The following is a 16,092-nucleotide window of genomic DNA, read 5'->3' as shown; positions in this document are numbered from 1 at the left end:
GCTTACTTAACTTGTATGCAGAGTACATCATGAGAAATGCTGGGCTGGGTGAAGCACAAGCTGGAATCAAGATTGCTGGGAGAAATATCAATAACCTCAGAAATGCAGATGACACCACCCTTATGGCAGAAAGTGAAGAGGAACTAAAAAGCCTCTTGATGAAAGTGAAAGAGGAGAGTGAAAAAGTTGGCTTAAAGCTCAACATTCAGAAAACTAAGATTATGGCATCTGGTCCCATCACTTCATGGCAAATAGATGGGAAACAGTGGGAACACTGACAGACTTTATTATTATTATTATTTGAGCTCTAAAATCACTGCAGATGGTGACTGCAGCCATGAAATTAAAAGACACTTACTCCTTGGAAGAAATGTTATGACCACCATAGATAGCATATTAAAAAGCAGAGACATTACTTTGCTAAAAAGGGTCTGTCTAGTCAAAGCTATGGTTTTCCCAGTAGTCATGTATGGATGTGAGAGCTGGACTATAAAGAAAGCTGAGCACAAAAGAATTGATGCTTTTGAACTGTGGTGTTGGAGAAGACTCTTGAGAATCCCTTAGACTGCAAGGAGATCCAACCAGTCCATCCTAAAGGAAATCAGGATTCAGGATTCAGGAATATTCATTAGAAGGACTGATGCTGAAGCTGAAACTCCAGTACTTTGGCCACCTGATGCGAAGAACTGACTCATTTGAAGACTCTGATGCTGGGAAAGATTGAAAGAGGGAGGAGAAGGGGACAACAGAGGATGAGATGTTTGGATGGCATCACCGACTCAATGGACATGAGTTTGAGTAAACTCTGGGAGTTGGTGATGGACAGGGAGGCCGGGTGTGCTGCAATCCATGGGGTTGCTAAGAGTTGGACACGACTGAGGTACTGAACTGAACCGAAGATCCCATTCCAGTAATTGATGTCCCCACTCCGGTGAGCCTAAAATGTATGTCATCCACAAAATGATTTACTGTCTGAACTTGGAACTCAGCCCTCCACCTGTTCTGACCATTCAGAAAAGATTAGGTAGAAACCATGGGCTTCATAACTGGCCGCCAAGCACCCGAAGGACTTGCTCTTCATTTCCCTTGTCATTCAACATCGCTTGCAGTACTGGGCGCCCAGAGATGAGCAGGATTGGCCTGGCCCGGGAAACTCCCAGTGTCTGATCGATGTAGAGAATGAAGTTTCAAACTGACACCCGGCACAGAGGATTGGAGTGTGGGTGGGGCAGAGGGGAGACACTGAGCTTGATCAGGTGGGGCGTAGGGCTAGATCTAAGCTTTATAGGTGCAAGAGGAGAGAGCAGAGGTACAGCGCTCTAATCCACCTAGAGGACTCAGATGCAGGGCTGGGTGGCCCTTGCTAAGAGAATACTACACTGCTGGATATTGCAGACTGGGTGTAGGAAACCGGTTTTAGGTGATGCTTATCCATGACAAGCCATTTGTCCACATGCTTCAGTGAGTCACAAACTCCCCGGGGCAAAACCCGAGTGTTGTGCCTACAACCTCTTAGGTCACCTGCACAGAACGTTTAAGGGCGAGGGCGCCCTCAACACTGGGTTTCTATTTAGACCTTGACAGGCGCCAGCCCAGCAGCCTGACCCCGCCCCCTGCTGCCTGGGCCCACCCCCGGGGGCGGAGACGTGCTAAACTGTAGGCTTGGTGTAGAGCCGAGAGCTGCTGCGGCGCAGCGCATTCCTAGGCGCCGCGCTCGGTGCTCTGCTTAGAACCCCGAGTTCGCGGCGCGGAAACTGCGCAGCAGAGTCCACTCGGGCAGGTGCGGCGCGGTGCGGCGGTCTGGTCCTCGCCCTTGGAGGACAGATGTGCCTGGGCGTCGCTGCGCGCAGACTTGAACTCAGGTGAGGGCAGAGGGAGACGACGAGATGCCCTCGGAGGAGCCCTGCGCCCCCGGCGCCCGGGGGACCGAGCGCGCGCCGGGCCGCGAGCCGCGCTTACCCAGCCAGCTGCTGCCAGAGCTCTACGCCTTCGCGGCGCGCGTGCTGTTCTGCCTGGCGCCTGTCTACCTAGCCGGCTACCTGGGGCTCAGCATCACCTGGCTGCTGCTCGGCGTCCTGCTGTGGATGTGGTGGCGCAGGAACCGCCGCGGGAAGCTCGGGCGCCTGGCTGCCGCCTTCGAATTCCTAGACAACGAACGCCAGTTCATCAGCCGCGAGCTGCTGGGCCAGCACCTGCCCGCTTGGGTGAGCCGGGCCTAGCCGGGCGGAGGGTCGGAGTTGGGACGAATGCCTTGGGGGTTCGGAAGGAACCTGCGGTCGGCGAAGGAGCTGGGGCGCGCAGACCCGAAGGAGGGCGGGAGCCTAGGACCCTCACACCTGGTCCCCAGGGGACAGACCCTGGGGGCGGTGGCCGTGCCTCTCGCCGCGGCGCTCCCTGGTCTCATTCCCACCTCTGGTCCTGCTGTGCTGGGAGCATGAACCAGGGTTTCACTTGAGGGCCCAGAACCTGGGAGAAAAATCGCAGGCGGGCCACACCCAGGAGAAAAACAAGGGCGTCTGGGACTCTGCAAAGTTACTGTTGAGGGAGACAGAAGACACTTCTTCCACTCGCCTGTTGATTCAAGGCAAAAACGCAGGGTGCAACACTGGCAGATACAGCAGCGACAGAAACGCAGACTAGCTGCCGCTGGCAGAGGCCGGGACAGAGGGAGGCGGCCGGGCTAGAGACCAGACTTCAGGGACGGGACTGCGAGGGAGAGAGAGAGGCCCGGCCTCCGCCTAGCTGGGACACAGGCTTCTCTCCCTCCCTGGACTGGTAGAGACACGCAGATACACACTCTGCAGCTACACAACCATCTCCTGGTGTGGAATGACCTGGGCTATGGCTTCTCAAATGCTTCTCATCCTGAGAATCTCCTGGCCCACCTAACAGAAACAAGCCCTCGGCCCCACCTCACAACCCCCAGGTGGAATTAAGGAACCTCCCTGAGTCTCATGATCACATGAGTTTGGGAAACACCTGCAAGAGGGGTGTTTGGTCTGAGACTTGGTCTGCTGTAAGCCCTCTTCTCTGGATGATGAACTGGGGCTGGTTGTCTCTGATGGCTTCCAGATACATTCAGGCACACGGAGGGGAGAGCTGTCCAGAGGCCACCAGACCCTTCACTTCCTCTGGCTTGAGGCCTGTACTCTAGAATCCAGCCAGGCTGTAGGTTCCTCACCGCCGCTGGTGACAGTAACTGCTGAAGGGATGAGAAGAAGATATTAGAAAGGCCTGTTTATGTTAAATTCGAAAGTAAGCCTTACTGCATTAGTTTTCTACAGTTGCTGTAAAGTACTACAGACTGGGTGGCCTAGAAATTTATTAAGACCAAGGTGTTGGCAAGGTTGGTTTCTTCTGATGCCTCTTCTTGGCTCTGTCCCCCTATGTCTTCATGTGGCCCTCCCTCTCTACATATCTGTGTCTAAATTTCCTCTTCTGATAAGATCATCAGTCAGATTAGATTAGGGCCCACCCTAATGGTCTTGTTTTAACTTAATCATCTCTATAAAGACTCTATTTCCAAATACAGTCACATTCTAAGGTACTCGGGATTGGGACTTCAAAATATAAATTTTGGGAGACACAATTTAGCTCATGATACCTTTTATTTATTTATTAACTGCTCCAGGTCTCAGGTGCAGCATGCAGGAATTTTTTAGTTGTGGCATGTGATCTAGTTCCCTGATCAGGGATCAAACCTGGGCTCCCTGCATTGAGCACAGAGTTTTACCAATGGACCACCAGGGAAGTCCCCATAATACTTATTAATATATGGATGGACAGTAAAGCTTCAGAATTAGGTTTACAAATATTGGGTAGCAGCCTTGGAGACTGAGTCTGGGGCCTGTCTCCCCCAGACCTTGCTTGTTCTATGGAGGCTTGTGATCTTGAGAAGTGTGGACCCAGAGAGCAGGCCTGTACCTGACCACACTCCTTACTCACTGATGAGGGTCTCAGGCTGCCTGTTAGGCCTCTGTCGTGACCCCATGGCAGCCTCAGTCCCTGAGACCTCACCAAATGACACCTCTCCCCTTTTGCCCCTCCCTGTGTTAGGGAGGCCTCCAGGCACTTAGCTGTATACCAAGGCAATGTTTCTGAAATTGGAGTAAGACTCAGATCCTGTAGGGGCCCTGATACTCCCCAACCCCCTATCCTCCCACAGACACCATAGAAACTGTTCTGGCTTCTCTTGGGGGAGGTGACCCCAGAGCTACATGGACCTAGCCAACAGGGAGCTCAGCGAGATGGATGAGACAAAACCCAAGACGGTACCTCCTGGATTCTTACCCTGTAAACCATACCCCAGGCCCGAGCCCGCTGGGTTGAAGCAGTGGCCCTGCCAAGAGCAGTCTAAGCAGAGAAGGCCTGTGAGCATAGCGTGGAGGCGCGGTGTGATTGGTATCTGAGCGGGTGTTGGTGCTTTGCCTGGCTGATGTGTGCAGTGCAGGCTGAAGGACAGGGGCCAGATTGAGGTAGGTGTGATGGAGGTTGGGGCTGATTCTGAAGGGAGTCTGGGGAAGGTTTTGGAAAGGTCCTGTAAAAAGCAGCAGGGCGGGAGGGGTAAAGCTAGAGGAAAGAGACCAGTTGAGAAACCAATTTTAGCCAAGGTGGTATCAGTGGTAGTGGGGACCAAGGTGCAGGGGTGGGGGGGAGGGCCCTAGAGCAAGGTGCAGGAGGGACCAGGGTCTTCTGCATTCTGATTTGGAGAGCTGGGTGCCTATGACTGGGACTGGGGATCTGGAATGTGAAGCAGGTCTGGGGAAGTAGGTTGTCTGTGTGAACACCTGTGGAGAGCACACAAATAGATGCAAACGTGGGCTTTTGAATCTGCCTCATGGAGATTTCCATGCCCAGGGATGATGTGGAAAATCTGGAACCTACTTGGTTGAATTTCCCTCTGCCTGCCTCCTGAGGACAAACACTGTTTATGAAGACAGAGGTGGCTCCCATGTGGTGGGGAAGAGGGACCCTTGCCCACGATTTCAGAGCTTGGGCATCTTTATCTGACATGTGGACCCTTCAGTGGGCCTTCTTCCCTGTTTGGAGAACTGGTTTTCTTGAGTGAAAGGGGATTGATGGACTATGATCTTTGGTGTCCAGAAATATTTTTACTAATTAACAACTGGCAGACCACTAGCCAGGGTGTTGAAGAAAAGGTCTTGAGGGCCTTGAAGCCCTGCAGGTCATCACCCAGCACCCAGTGAGTGGGGGTGGGCCCCCGCCCCTGCTGCCTGTCCAGCCATGTGCACACCTTGCTCTAATTTGCACCCAGTCCCTGTGAGGGGACAGAGGCCAAGGCCAGGCTGAGCCAGACCTGAGAGGCCACAGCAGTCCCTTCTCACTGCAGCCGTCCTTTCCTGCCCCACTAGACTCCTCCTCAACATGTCATACCAGCTGCTGCCTCCAGGTGATAAGAGAAGTTGCTTTCCCGTGCTGGCTCTCATTGTCCCCACCTGTGAAATCCTGTTAAAGGAGGTTGTTTCTGGTCTAACTTGATACAGCTCCACTCCTCCTCTGGTTCCCTTCCAGGAACAGCTCAAGGGAAGGCTGCTTCTGCTATAGAAGGGGTCACAAGTAACGATGCCAGGGAGGCCCTTGTCCTGTGAATGTGCCCCAGCCACGTGGACAGACAGCAGTTCCTCTTCTGAACAGGGGAGCAGCCACTGCCTGCCACTCATGCCAATGTTCCTCATACTCAGTTTTTAGATTTTTCAAAGAATTAAGAGCAAAGAGTTGGACACGACTGAGCGACTTTCACTTTCAAGAGCCTTTGCGGTCAGCCCACCTTGCCAGGGCTGGGAGCGGTGGACAGCACAGTGATAGAACTAGAGACCCTGATCCCATAGTCCCTGCTCCATCACTCATCTAGTCATTGGCCTTGAAGGCTCCGTTTCTACACATGGTTGTGATGAGCTGAGTCTGAAAAGCTGCTTGTTCAGAGCCAGGCATGACTGCATGCTCTGGGGGTCTGTCACTGTATCCTTTGCAATTTCCCAGACCTCTCAACTCTCCATTTTCCTAACATGAAATGAAGCTCGTTACCAAATGGCCCAGCAGCAAATGTGCTCTGGAGTTGAATGGCTGCAGGGTACAGGGCCCATTGGAGACTCCAGCCCTTCCTGGGGTTCCGTTCATGGAATTCCACCTCTGGTACTTCCTAAACTTCCCACCTGATCTTCAGAGTCAGTCCTTTGTGCTCTGGGCTCCTCAGGTAACCTAAACTGCTTGAAGCCTCCACTGTCCCCTGCCCAGAGGCTTAGGCCCCCAGCTGGGTCTCTACAGGCTGCCTCCTAGATCTGGGCACAGTTGGCCCTTTGCTGCCCTGTGGTTTATGGGTTGTTGCTCATGGAGCCCTTGACCAGCGCTCACTTGGATAATTGGTTTGTTTATCAGATATTTTTGTGCCCCTGCACGAGTGGGCCGGTGTAAGGAGGGAAGTTTGGTACGAGTCTCACCTGCCTCCAGGTGGATGTGTCTGGGGGATGAGGGCCCGCCTGGTAGGGGAAGAAACTGTCAGAAACCTTGTGTCTATCTGTGGTCTCAGGCCTGGCCATGCTTACTCTCCTGGCAGCTGATAGCAGTCAGTTGGCAGCTTCGTGTGTCTCCTGCGGTGGGAGTGGGCTGATGTAATGTGGTGGTGTGGACTTGGAGTCTGAGGCTCATTCACTGGGGGACCTTGAGAAGGTCCTCTGTCTTCTCTGAGTCTCTGATTCCTGCCTGAAAATGATGAGGTTCTAGGGAATGCTCTAGAGCCTTTTTAGTTGCAGGAGTGTGCCACCACTGATCAGCTCCAACTTAGCTTTTCTCCAGTGCCCCAAACCCACAGGACACTGTTCCCAATCTTTCTTGCCTCCCCACCACCTAAGTGGGGGTGCCCACTGAAGCAAATACCCAGGAGAGGTGAGCCATTCACTCAAAGCATTGAGCGATCCAAGGTTCGCAGCAGCATCCCTGGGATGATGATACCTGGGATGGATCCTTCTAGGTTTCTGTGCCAGCTGTTCAGCCTGACAACCAGGGCTGAGCGCTTTGCTTTCCTGAGGCTGAGAGTTCACATTCCTTTCGTGGGTGGAGCGGCAGTCTTCCAGGGCCCAGGCTCCCACAGTCAGTCCTGTACTAATTCTGCTAATTAGGGGAGTAAATGCAGTGACAGCTGTGAGCTAGTGTGGGAACTCGCAACTTCAACCCCAAAGCTCAATTCTCAGAGTCAGGGCCATGGAGCCTGGTTTTAAACATCAAGACTCGTTGGGCGTGGCTTGGAGCTGGGGACTTCTTTCCCAAAAGGCCTCTGCAGCCCCCGTGAGGTCATTCATATGGCATCCGAGGCAGGAAGGAAGGGGCAGGGCAGGTTTTAATCATGCCCCTTGGGTCTCTGCCCCATGACCTAGTGATGCTTCATGGACTTACCATGTCCTGGGCCTGGATTGGGTAATAAGAGAGGCGGAATGTGGGCCTGGCACAGGGATCTCAGGCATCCGCATGTTTGTTCCTTTACTCAGTGAGCAAGCATCTATTGAGGACTTGCGGTGTCAGGCACCATGCTGCACCCTGGCCCACAGCATGAGTGACACATGGTCCCTGCTTTCAAGGAACCCCTGAGCTGAATGCAGAGCCACGAGAACACCCTTTTCTGACACAGCATGATCCTACAAGGTGGAATGCACGTTCTGGGAAAGCATGGGGGAGGGAATGAATCTAACCCAGACAGCCTCCTTGGAGGAAGAGGCTGTAGGAGGAGGTGGGTCACTCCGAACCCAAAGTTTCCATCATGTTTGGTCACTTGAGTGGCTCATCTTGTCCTGGAGTGAGCAGATCTGGATGGTAATTAATGATACCCAGACTCACAGGACTCTGATGCTGGAAAAGATTGAGGGCAAAAGGCGAGGGGGGTGGCAGAGGATGAGATAGTTAGATAGCATCACCGACTCATTGCACATGAATCTAAGCAAACTCCAGGAAATAGTGAAGGAAAGAGGAGCCTGATGTGCTGCAGTCCATGGGGTCGCAAAGAGTCACATCAGACAAGACTTAGCGACTGAACAACAGCAACGAGACTCACAGGAGACTGCCTGGTGCAAGTTATGGGGAGCTGAATCTTCCTGGAATAGAGGAGTCCCCGAAACCTTTTCTCCAAGCTAAGGATCCAAGTCATTGGGAGGTCAGCTGATAGGTTGGGATCAGGGTCAAGGGTAGAACAGCCCCTGTCCTTCACCAGGGGACAGAAAGGCACGGAGAGCTGATTCCAGCTTGTCTTGGCCTTGTGGTCCAGAGCCTTGACCCCAGGCAGAGACGGTCTGTCCATGGGAATGACCCCAGTGACTCTGGGGGAGCTGCTGGGAGGTGTGAGCTGTCATCCTCCTCATGGCCCATGAAGGCCACAACACAGCTACATAGAGGAGCAGGGGACTGGGGCCCTGCCTTCCTATCCTCCCACCCTCCATTCAGAGTTACTTCTCCTGGTAGACTCTCAGGCATTTTTAAATCTCAGGAAACCTAGAGCTCATAGCCCCAAAGTGTTCCCGTGTGCTGGAGGAAAGTTTCCCCCCTCCCTCTTCCCCTCCCTCCCTCCTCCACCAACTCCTCCTCCACCACCTCCTCTTCTACTGCAAATAGTGAAGAGACAGTTAAATGTTTTCTGGCCCAGTGGGAACTATTAAAGGGACAGAGTCTCATTCTCGTTACCTATCCTGTCACTTCAAACCAAGGAGATGATGGTTGAATCCCTCAGGCTGCACTGGGAGTCAGGGCTCAGCTCCTGTGCACCCTCTCTGTGTAGGTGTGGGTGGCTGCTCCTGCCTGAGAAGTCCCATCCCACTGTGCCCGGGGTCACTAGCCCTTGAAAAACCAAGGAACTCTCCAGGAGGTAGGATGTTTCAAAACCCCAGGTTCACCCAATCCATTCTTTTGCCCACACTGTGTTTACTTTTTAAAGTAACTGGTTATAAACTGGTTAAAAATCTCATTTTTCTGGTTATAAAAGTGTAAATAGTCCCATGGTAGGATATTTGGATATGGACTATAAGTAAATATTAGAGTAAGCATTTACAATTCCACCACCCGGAAATATATCCTATGTTTGAGAGCACTTCCTTTGTATAAAAGGTATATGAAAACAATCTTTTGAAAACTTGTGCCCTTGAATTTTTTTTCTCTTTGTGGCCTTAATATTATCTTGCAAACATTCTTTCAAAAAATCTTTAAAGGTTATGATATCCTTAATATGAAGAGACCATAAGTGGCTTGACCATTTCTCGGACATCCAGTATTTTGGTTATGTCCAAGTTGGACCTGTTTCTTTGGTGGGCCGAGGTGGGTGTTGTTTCCTCTCTGTGTCTGCAAATTTCTCCCTCTGATCTTCCAGTCTGGCTCCCTTGACTGTTCCTTCAAGTCAAAGCTCAGGGACCTGCGCTGCAACCCTTCTGTCACACCCACTTTCCGTGTTGACTTGCACCTACCTATTTTTATGTCCCAACTTTTCCTCCAGATCAAATATTCTTTTAAGGTGTGTGTCTTATATCTCTCTGTACCCTCAGCTCTTTGCTCAGTGCCCAGTTCAGACAGGCTTTCAATAAGAATCTGTGGCATGAATGCCACACTGAACATCTGCAATGTAAGTCTTAGTTCCTGGATTTCCCTGGTAGTCCAGCAGTTAAGACTTGGGCTTCCAATGCAGGGGACCTGGATTTGATCCCTGGCTGGGGAACTAAGATCCCACAAGCTTTGCAATGTAGCCAAAAGATTAAAAAAAAACAAAAACAACTCAGACCCTGTTTCTCTAATTCCTTATATAGATTACACATTAAACTTATCTGTCAAAACTTAAGAACTTGAAAGGTCCTCATTTCCTCCTCACTGTGGCCTTATCAGTATGGAGAAGGAACAGGCAGAGGAGGAAGAAGATGATGACTATTGTTGTTCAGTCATGTCTCCCAGAGCTTGCTCAAATTCACTGAGTCAGTGATGCCATCCAACCATGTATGTCATCCTCCGTCATTCCCTTCTCCTGCCTAAAGTCTTTCCCAGCATCAGGGTCTTTTCTTCACATCAGGTGGCCAAAGTATTGGAGCTTCAGCTTTAGCATCAGTCCTTCCGATGAATATTCAAGGTTGATTTCCTTTTAGATTGACTGGTTTAATCTCCTTACTGTCCAAGTGACTCTCAAGAGTCTCCTCCAACACAGTTTGAAGGCATCAATTCTTTGGCGCGCTCAGCCTTCTTTATGGTCCAACTCTCACAACTGTACATGACTACTGGAAAAACCATAGCTTTGACTAGCCGGACCTTTGTTGGCTAAGTAATGTCTCTGCTTTTTAATATGCTGTCTAGGTTGGTCATAACTTTTCTTTAAAGGAGCAAGCATCTTTTCATTTCATGGCTACAGTCACCATCTGCATTGATTTTGGAGCCCAAGAAAATAAAGTCTGTCACTGTTTCCATTTTCCCCCATCTGTTTGCCATGAAGTGATGGGACCAAATGCCATGATCTTCATGGCATTTTGAAGGTTGAATTTTAAACCAGCTTTTTCACTCTCCTCTTTCACCTTCATCAAGACGCTCTTTAGTTCCTCTTCACTTTCTGACATTAGGGTGGGTTCATCTGTATATCGGAAGTTATTGATATTTCTCCTGGAAAAATTCTCTTGATTCCAGCTTGTGCTTCATCCAGCCCAGCATTTCACATGATGTACTCTGCATATAAGTTAAGTAAGCAGGGTGACAATATACAGCCTTGACGTACTCCTTTCCCAATTTGGAACCAGTCTGTTGTTCCATGTCTGGTTCTAACTGTTGCTTCTTGACCCACATACAGATTTCTCAGAAGACAGGTCAGGTGGTCTGGTATTCCCATCTCTTGAAGAATTTTCCAGTTTGTTGTGATCCACACAGTCAAAGGCTTTGGTGTAGTCAATTAAGCAGAAGTAGATGTTTTTCTGGAATTCTCTTGTTGTTCCTATGATTCAATGGATGTTGGCAATTTGATCTCTAGTTTTTCTGCCTTTTCTAAATCCAGCTTGTATATCTGGAAGTTCTTGGTTCATGTACTGTTGAAGCCTGGCTTGGAGGATTTTGAGCATGACTTTGCTAGCTTGTGAAATGAGCACGATTGTCTGGTAGTTTGAACATTCTTTGGCATTGCCCTCCTTTGGAATTGGATGGTTGGCCTTCTACTAATTTAATGAGCAAGAGGATAACTTTTTTTACCCTCAAGGCATTACCAGACCTAGCAGGCTCACTGAACTCTCTGGCAATTTAGGATGATACTCAGGTGGGGCTTCCCCAGTGGCTTAGTGGTAAAGAATCTGCTTGCAGTGAAAGAGACCTGGGTTCGATCCCTGGGTTGGGAAGATCCCCTGGAGAAGGGCATGGGTTCAGAGGAGCCCAGCAGGCTACAGTCCACTGGGTCACAATGAGTTGGACACGAATGAAGCGACTTTTCATGCATGCATGCACTCCCTGAAGCAATGACTCTGCAGGTAGCTCAGAGCAGTCCCTCTCTGCTCTGAGCCCTTACTCCTCAGCCTGGATGACAGGCTTCTGCCACCCACATTATCTGTCTGCTTAGTCATCCTGCTGAGTCCAGCCAACGGAGGACAGTTCAAGGCTGGTTGTGCTGTTCAGGAACCTACAGATTCTAGAACAGTGGTTATTGTTTAATTGCTCAGTCATGTCCAACTCTGCAACACCACGGACTGTAGCCTGCCAGGCTCCTCTGTCCATGGGATTTTTCAGGCAAGAATACTGGGGTGGGTTGCCATTTCCTTCTCCAGAGGAATCTTCCCAACCAGGTCTCCTTTATTGACAAGTGGATTCTTTACTCCTGAACCACCAGGGAAGCCCAAAAATGGAATTCCAAGCTGGCAAAGCAGTTATTTCTCTTAAGGCACTTTGGGCAGGGTGATTTTCACCCCAAAAGTAACAGATTTAATAGCTGTTTTCAGGACTTTCCTGGTGTTCCAGTGGTTAAGACTCCAAGCTTCCAATACAGGGAGCCCAGATTCAGTCCCACATGCTGTGCTGTACAGTCAAAAATAATAATAATTTTTAAAAACAGTTTTCATGGTTAAACGTTTACCTCCCAAGAACAGAGAAAAAAAGGGATGTAAGGCAATGTTTCATCAGGAGATAAGTGACTGAAATATGGGCTATTTTCTGGCGAGGGAGGAACTCTGCAGAGGCACCCAGAGAGCAGGGACTGTCTCAAGAGGACAGGAGCCCAGCAAGGCCTCTTGTGCAGCATCCCCTTCCCCGCCAGACACCTGGGAGAGGATCTTCTCTCTTCTTTCCATTGGGGAGGAGTTGGCAAGATCAGATGAGTCAGCAGAAGTGTGTGTATAGAAATGCCCTTCGGAGCAGGATCCAGAGGCTTTTTTCTTTTTCTTTCTAGAAAAGAGAGTATGTACTTAGATCTTTGTGTGTACATGTGATTCAGTGGCAGAAAGTGAAGAGGAACTAAAGAGTGTCTTGATGAGGGTGAGAGAGGAGAATGAAAAAGCTGGCTTGAAACTCAACACTTAAAAAACTAAGGATCATAGCATCTGGTCCCATTCTTTCATGAGAAATAGATGGTTAAGAAATGGAAGCAGTGACAAATTTTGTTTTCTTGGGCCCCAAAATCATTGTGGATGGTGACTTCAGACATGAAATTAAAAGACAAGTATTCCTTGGAAGAAAGCTATGACCAACCTAGACCACATATTAAAAAGCAGAGACATTACTTGGCCAACAAAGGTTTTGCTAGTCAAAGCTATGGTTTTTCCAGTAGTCATGTATGGATGTGAGAGTTGGACCATAAAGAAGGCTGAACACCAAAGAATTGATGCTTTCGAATTGTACTGCTGGAGAAGACTCTTAAGAGTCCCTTGGACTGCAAGGAGATCAAACCTGCCAATCCTAAAGGAAATCAACCCTGAGTGTTCATTGGAAGGACTGATGCTAAACCTGAAGCCCCAATACTTTGGCCACCTACTGTGAAGAGCTGACTCATTGAAAAAGACTCTGATGCTAGGAAAGATTGAGGGTGACGGGAGAAGGGGGTGGCAGAGGATGAGATGGTAAGATAGCACCACCAACTTGATAGACATGAATTTGAGCCAGTTATGGGAGACAATGGAGAACAGAGGAGCCTGGTAGGCTGCAGTCCATGGGGTCACAGAGTTGTACATGACTTAGTGACTGAACAACAAGTGATTCTGTGGATGGGTCTGTGTAGTTCTGGGTGTGTGTGTCTGTGTGTACATGTATCTGTGCATCTGTGTATATCTTGTGTGTGTGTGTCTACATGTGTGTGTCCACCTACCTGTATATGTCTGTGTGTATCTCTATGTCTGTACACAGCTGCTCCCAAGGGAGGAGCCACTGTCTCTGTGAGAAGGAAGCAGGATTCACTGAGTGACAGGCATGCTCTGTAAGTGAAGCCCTCTAGTCCCTTGCCTCCTGAGAGAGTCTGGTGGCCAGAACCTCCTGTCCAGGCCTCTCAGCCCAACTCCAGCCCATCTGTGGGCTCCACCCCCCCACCCCCTGCCCACCTAGTGGCATGCAGCCCTCACTCTCTGGTTCCATTTCCTCACTGCTGTGCAATCACTTTTCCTAAAGAGTTTAAGAAATAAAGCATGTGACCACCTAAAGATGAAGCACCAACATCACCATTTTGGTGGCCTCTGCCAGTCTAGAATTCTTAGACTTGTTTTATTTATTTATGTGTGTGTGTGTGTGTGTATTTATATGGCTATACTGGCTCTTAGTTGTGGAATGCAGGATCTTCAGTTGCAGCATGTGGATCTAGTTCCCTGACCAAGGATTGAACCTGGGCGCCCTGCATTGGGAGTGCAGAGTCTTAGCCACTGGACCACCAGGGAAATCCCAGACTTGGTTTGATTTACAGTCTTTCCTACCTCTCTAGGCTCTGATTACCACCACTCTTGACCATATCTAAAACTGCCGTCATTAAATTATTAGTCCACTTTGCCTGGAAGGCTTTGGGCCAAGTACACTAATAGCCGCATGACAGTGTTAGCTTAAGGAGGCCGTAGATGTGGGCTGAGAGCTCATCTGTTGAAAGTTGCCCAAGGGCTCCTGCGGGTGGAAGAGCAGGCATCTGAGATTCTGGTGACTTGACCACAGGCCCCAGCAACTTTTGAATTTTCCAGGATTGCTCTGGAGAACTGCCCATACCCGTAATACATCAGTCAGAAGAGGGTTCGTGTTTCTATGGAGATGAACCTTCAAGAGCTCTGTCTCCATTTAGAAGTACATCTGTCCTTTCTCTCTCTGGATTGTAGATCCTGTGGGCAGCACAGGACTGAGCAACTTCTCTGCTCTCAATCAGGAGAAACCCGAGGCTGCAGGAAAAGGACCACACACCTGTTAGAGGCCAGGGCAGCCTCGAGCCAGGCAGAATTGTGATGCTGTATTTTTCACCTGTTAGTTCATGCCTCCCTTTGCTCTTTGTGGCACAAAAGATATTCCCTTTGTAAAAGAAGTGAGGTCCGTAGGCTACGGGTAAAAATTTGATGACAAAGCGATATTCTCCTAAGAGTAATCACTGGAGACAAAGGCTGTGACTGTATCCCTGGTCAGGAACACTGGGGAGCAGAAGGGCCACCTTGTTCTAGGTCTGGGGCAGGTCCTCCAGCCTGGGAGGCCCTGAGCACTCATGCTTTCGCATCCTCCACCACCAGGATCAGAAGGAGCAGGTGAGCTTATTAAAGATGCAAGTTTCAAGGCCCTGCCCCATCCTCCTGAGTCAGAATCTCAGAGGGACCTGACCAAGAATCCACATTTCACCAGCTTTCCAGATGAAGTTTTTTGTTTGTTTGTTTTTCGTTTTTTTAAACTTTACATAATTGTATTAGTTTTGCCAAATGCCAGGTGAAGTTTTTATACAGAAAAGTTTGAGAACCGCTCAGAGTCTAGCCCTTTGCATTGCCTGGTGGTGGGTGTGTCTCTCATCCTAGCTGGTCCCAGAGACTCCTGGATACTCCCAGGCTCCTGGGAATTGGAACTAAAATGACTTTAGGATTCAGTCTGAGAGTGAGCCAACCTGGCTTCTTTTTCTGCCTTCCCTTTGTTTACCTGGGGAGGGAAAGACAGAGGCAGAGGCTTTGATTGGATCCTTTTGCCCTGCCTACATTTGGAGCACCCCCATTGGGCAGAATTTCCCATGGGGCCTCTTGGGCACTGAGCTCAGCCAATCAGCCGAGGCCAGGGAAACAACAGCCACCCCTGGTCCTTCCTCTTGTGCTTCAGCGGTTTTAGCTGTGTTATCCTCTTCTCATCTTCTGTTCCCTTTTCTCAGCAGTCTCCCAAAGTGCAAAGTCGTGGGCACGAGGAGACCCAGAGAATTTGCTGGGCTTTGGATCAAACAGAACTAGACATACAACCCACAGGATCTTGTTTTTGGCAAGTACCTAAGGTCAGAGGTGTCAGTGTTTGTACCTCTGAGGTCTGTATGCCTTCCACCAACAGTCACCATTTCTGGAGCATTTACTCTGAGCTGGGAAGTATACTGAGCACCATACTTGAATTGTTTTATTTAATTTTCTCAGTAACTCTGTGAAGTTGGTAGTACTATGCCCACATATGGATGAGAAAACTGAGGTTGACAGAGGTGGCATTTTAAATGCATAGGAGTAGGTTAGAAAAGCACTAAGAAGTAGACTTCAAATGCTGACATTTCAGGTAGCAGCAGGAGAGGGTAAATGGATGAGGGAAAAGACTTGAAGGCTGGACTTAGGTGAGAAGATCTGAGTTCTGGTCTCCTGGTTGATTTTGGCAAGTGCTATTCCCTGAGCCTCTCCTCATATGTAAAGTGGGGATAACTGCGTGTTTGCTGTTCACTTTATACAACATGAGGGGATCAAATGCAAGTGTCTATGGAACCCTATGCATGTGTTAGTTGCTCAGTATGTCCAACTCTTTGCGACCCCATGGCCTGTAGCCCGCCTCTGTCCATGGGATTCTCCAGGCAAGAACACTGGAGTGGGTTGCCATTCCCTTCTCCAAGGGATCTTCCTGACCCAGGGATCAAACCAAGATCTGCCTTGCAGGCAGATTCTTTACCATCTTTTACCACCAGGGAAGCCCTTAGTG

At 49.6% G+C, this 16,092-nt stretch overlaps 1 protein-coding gene, 1 long non-coding RNA gene and 1 other non-coding gene across 6 annotated transcripts in view; 1 reads left to right on the top strand and 2 right to left on the bottom strand.

The window, feature by feature from the left end:
• Positions 1–809: 809 nt before the first annotated feature.
• Positions 810–16,092, top strand: part of ESYT3 (extended synaptotagmin 3) — an 87,251-nt gene continuing 71,968 nt past the window's right edge. For 2 of the 4 annotated variants that reach the window (XM_044946634.2, XM_044946643.2), the window contains exon 1: positions 810–2,204. In XM_044946634.2, the coding sequence (XP_044802569.2) occupies positions 1,887–2,204 (318 nt within the window). In that variant the 5' untranslated portion in view covers positions 810–1,886. The remainder of the gene's footprint in view (positions 2,205–16,092) is intronic. The other 2 variants (XM_044946636.2, XM_006069981.4) reach the window with 2 other exon arrangements.
• Positions 2,895–4,426, bottom strand: LOC123334729. Its single transcript, XR_006552803.2, has 2 exons — positions 4,291–4,426; positions 2,895–3,202 (listed from the first exon to the last, which is right to left on the bottom strand). It is a non-coding gene; the product is annotated as an uncharacterized LOC123334729 (long non-coding RNA).
• On the bottom strand, positions 13,787–13,859 carry TRNAG-CCC. Its single transcript has one exon. It is a non-coding gene; the product is annotated as a tRNA-Gly (tRNA).

Source organism: Bubalus bubalis, chromosome 1 (assembly GCF_019923935.1).
Source record: "Bubalus bubalis isolate 160015118507 breed Murrah chromosome 1, NDDB_SH_1, whole genome shotgun sequence".
In the NCBI taxonomy this organism is placed as follows: Eukaryota; Metazoa; Chordata; class Mammalia; order Artiodactyla; family Bovidae; genus Bubalus; species Bubalus bubalis.
This window is presented reverse-complemented; position numbering and strand designations above follow the sequence as displayed.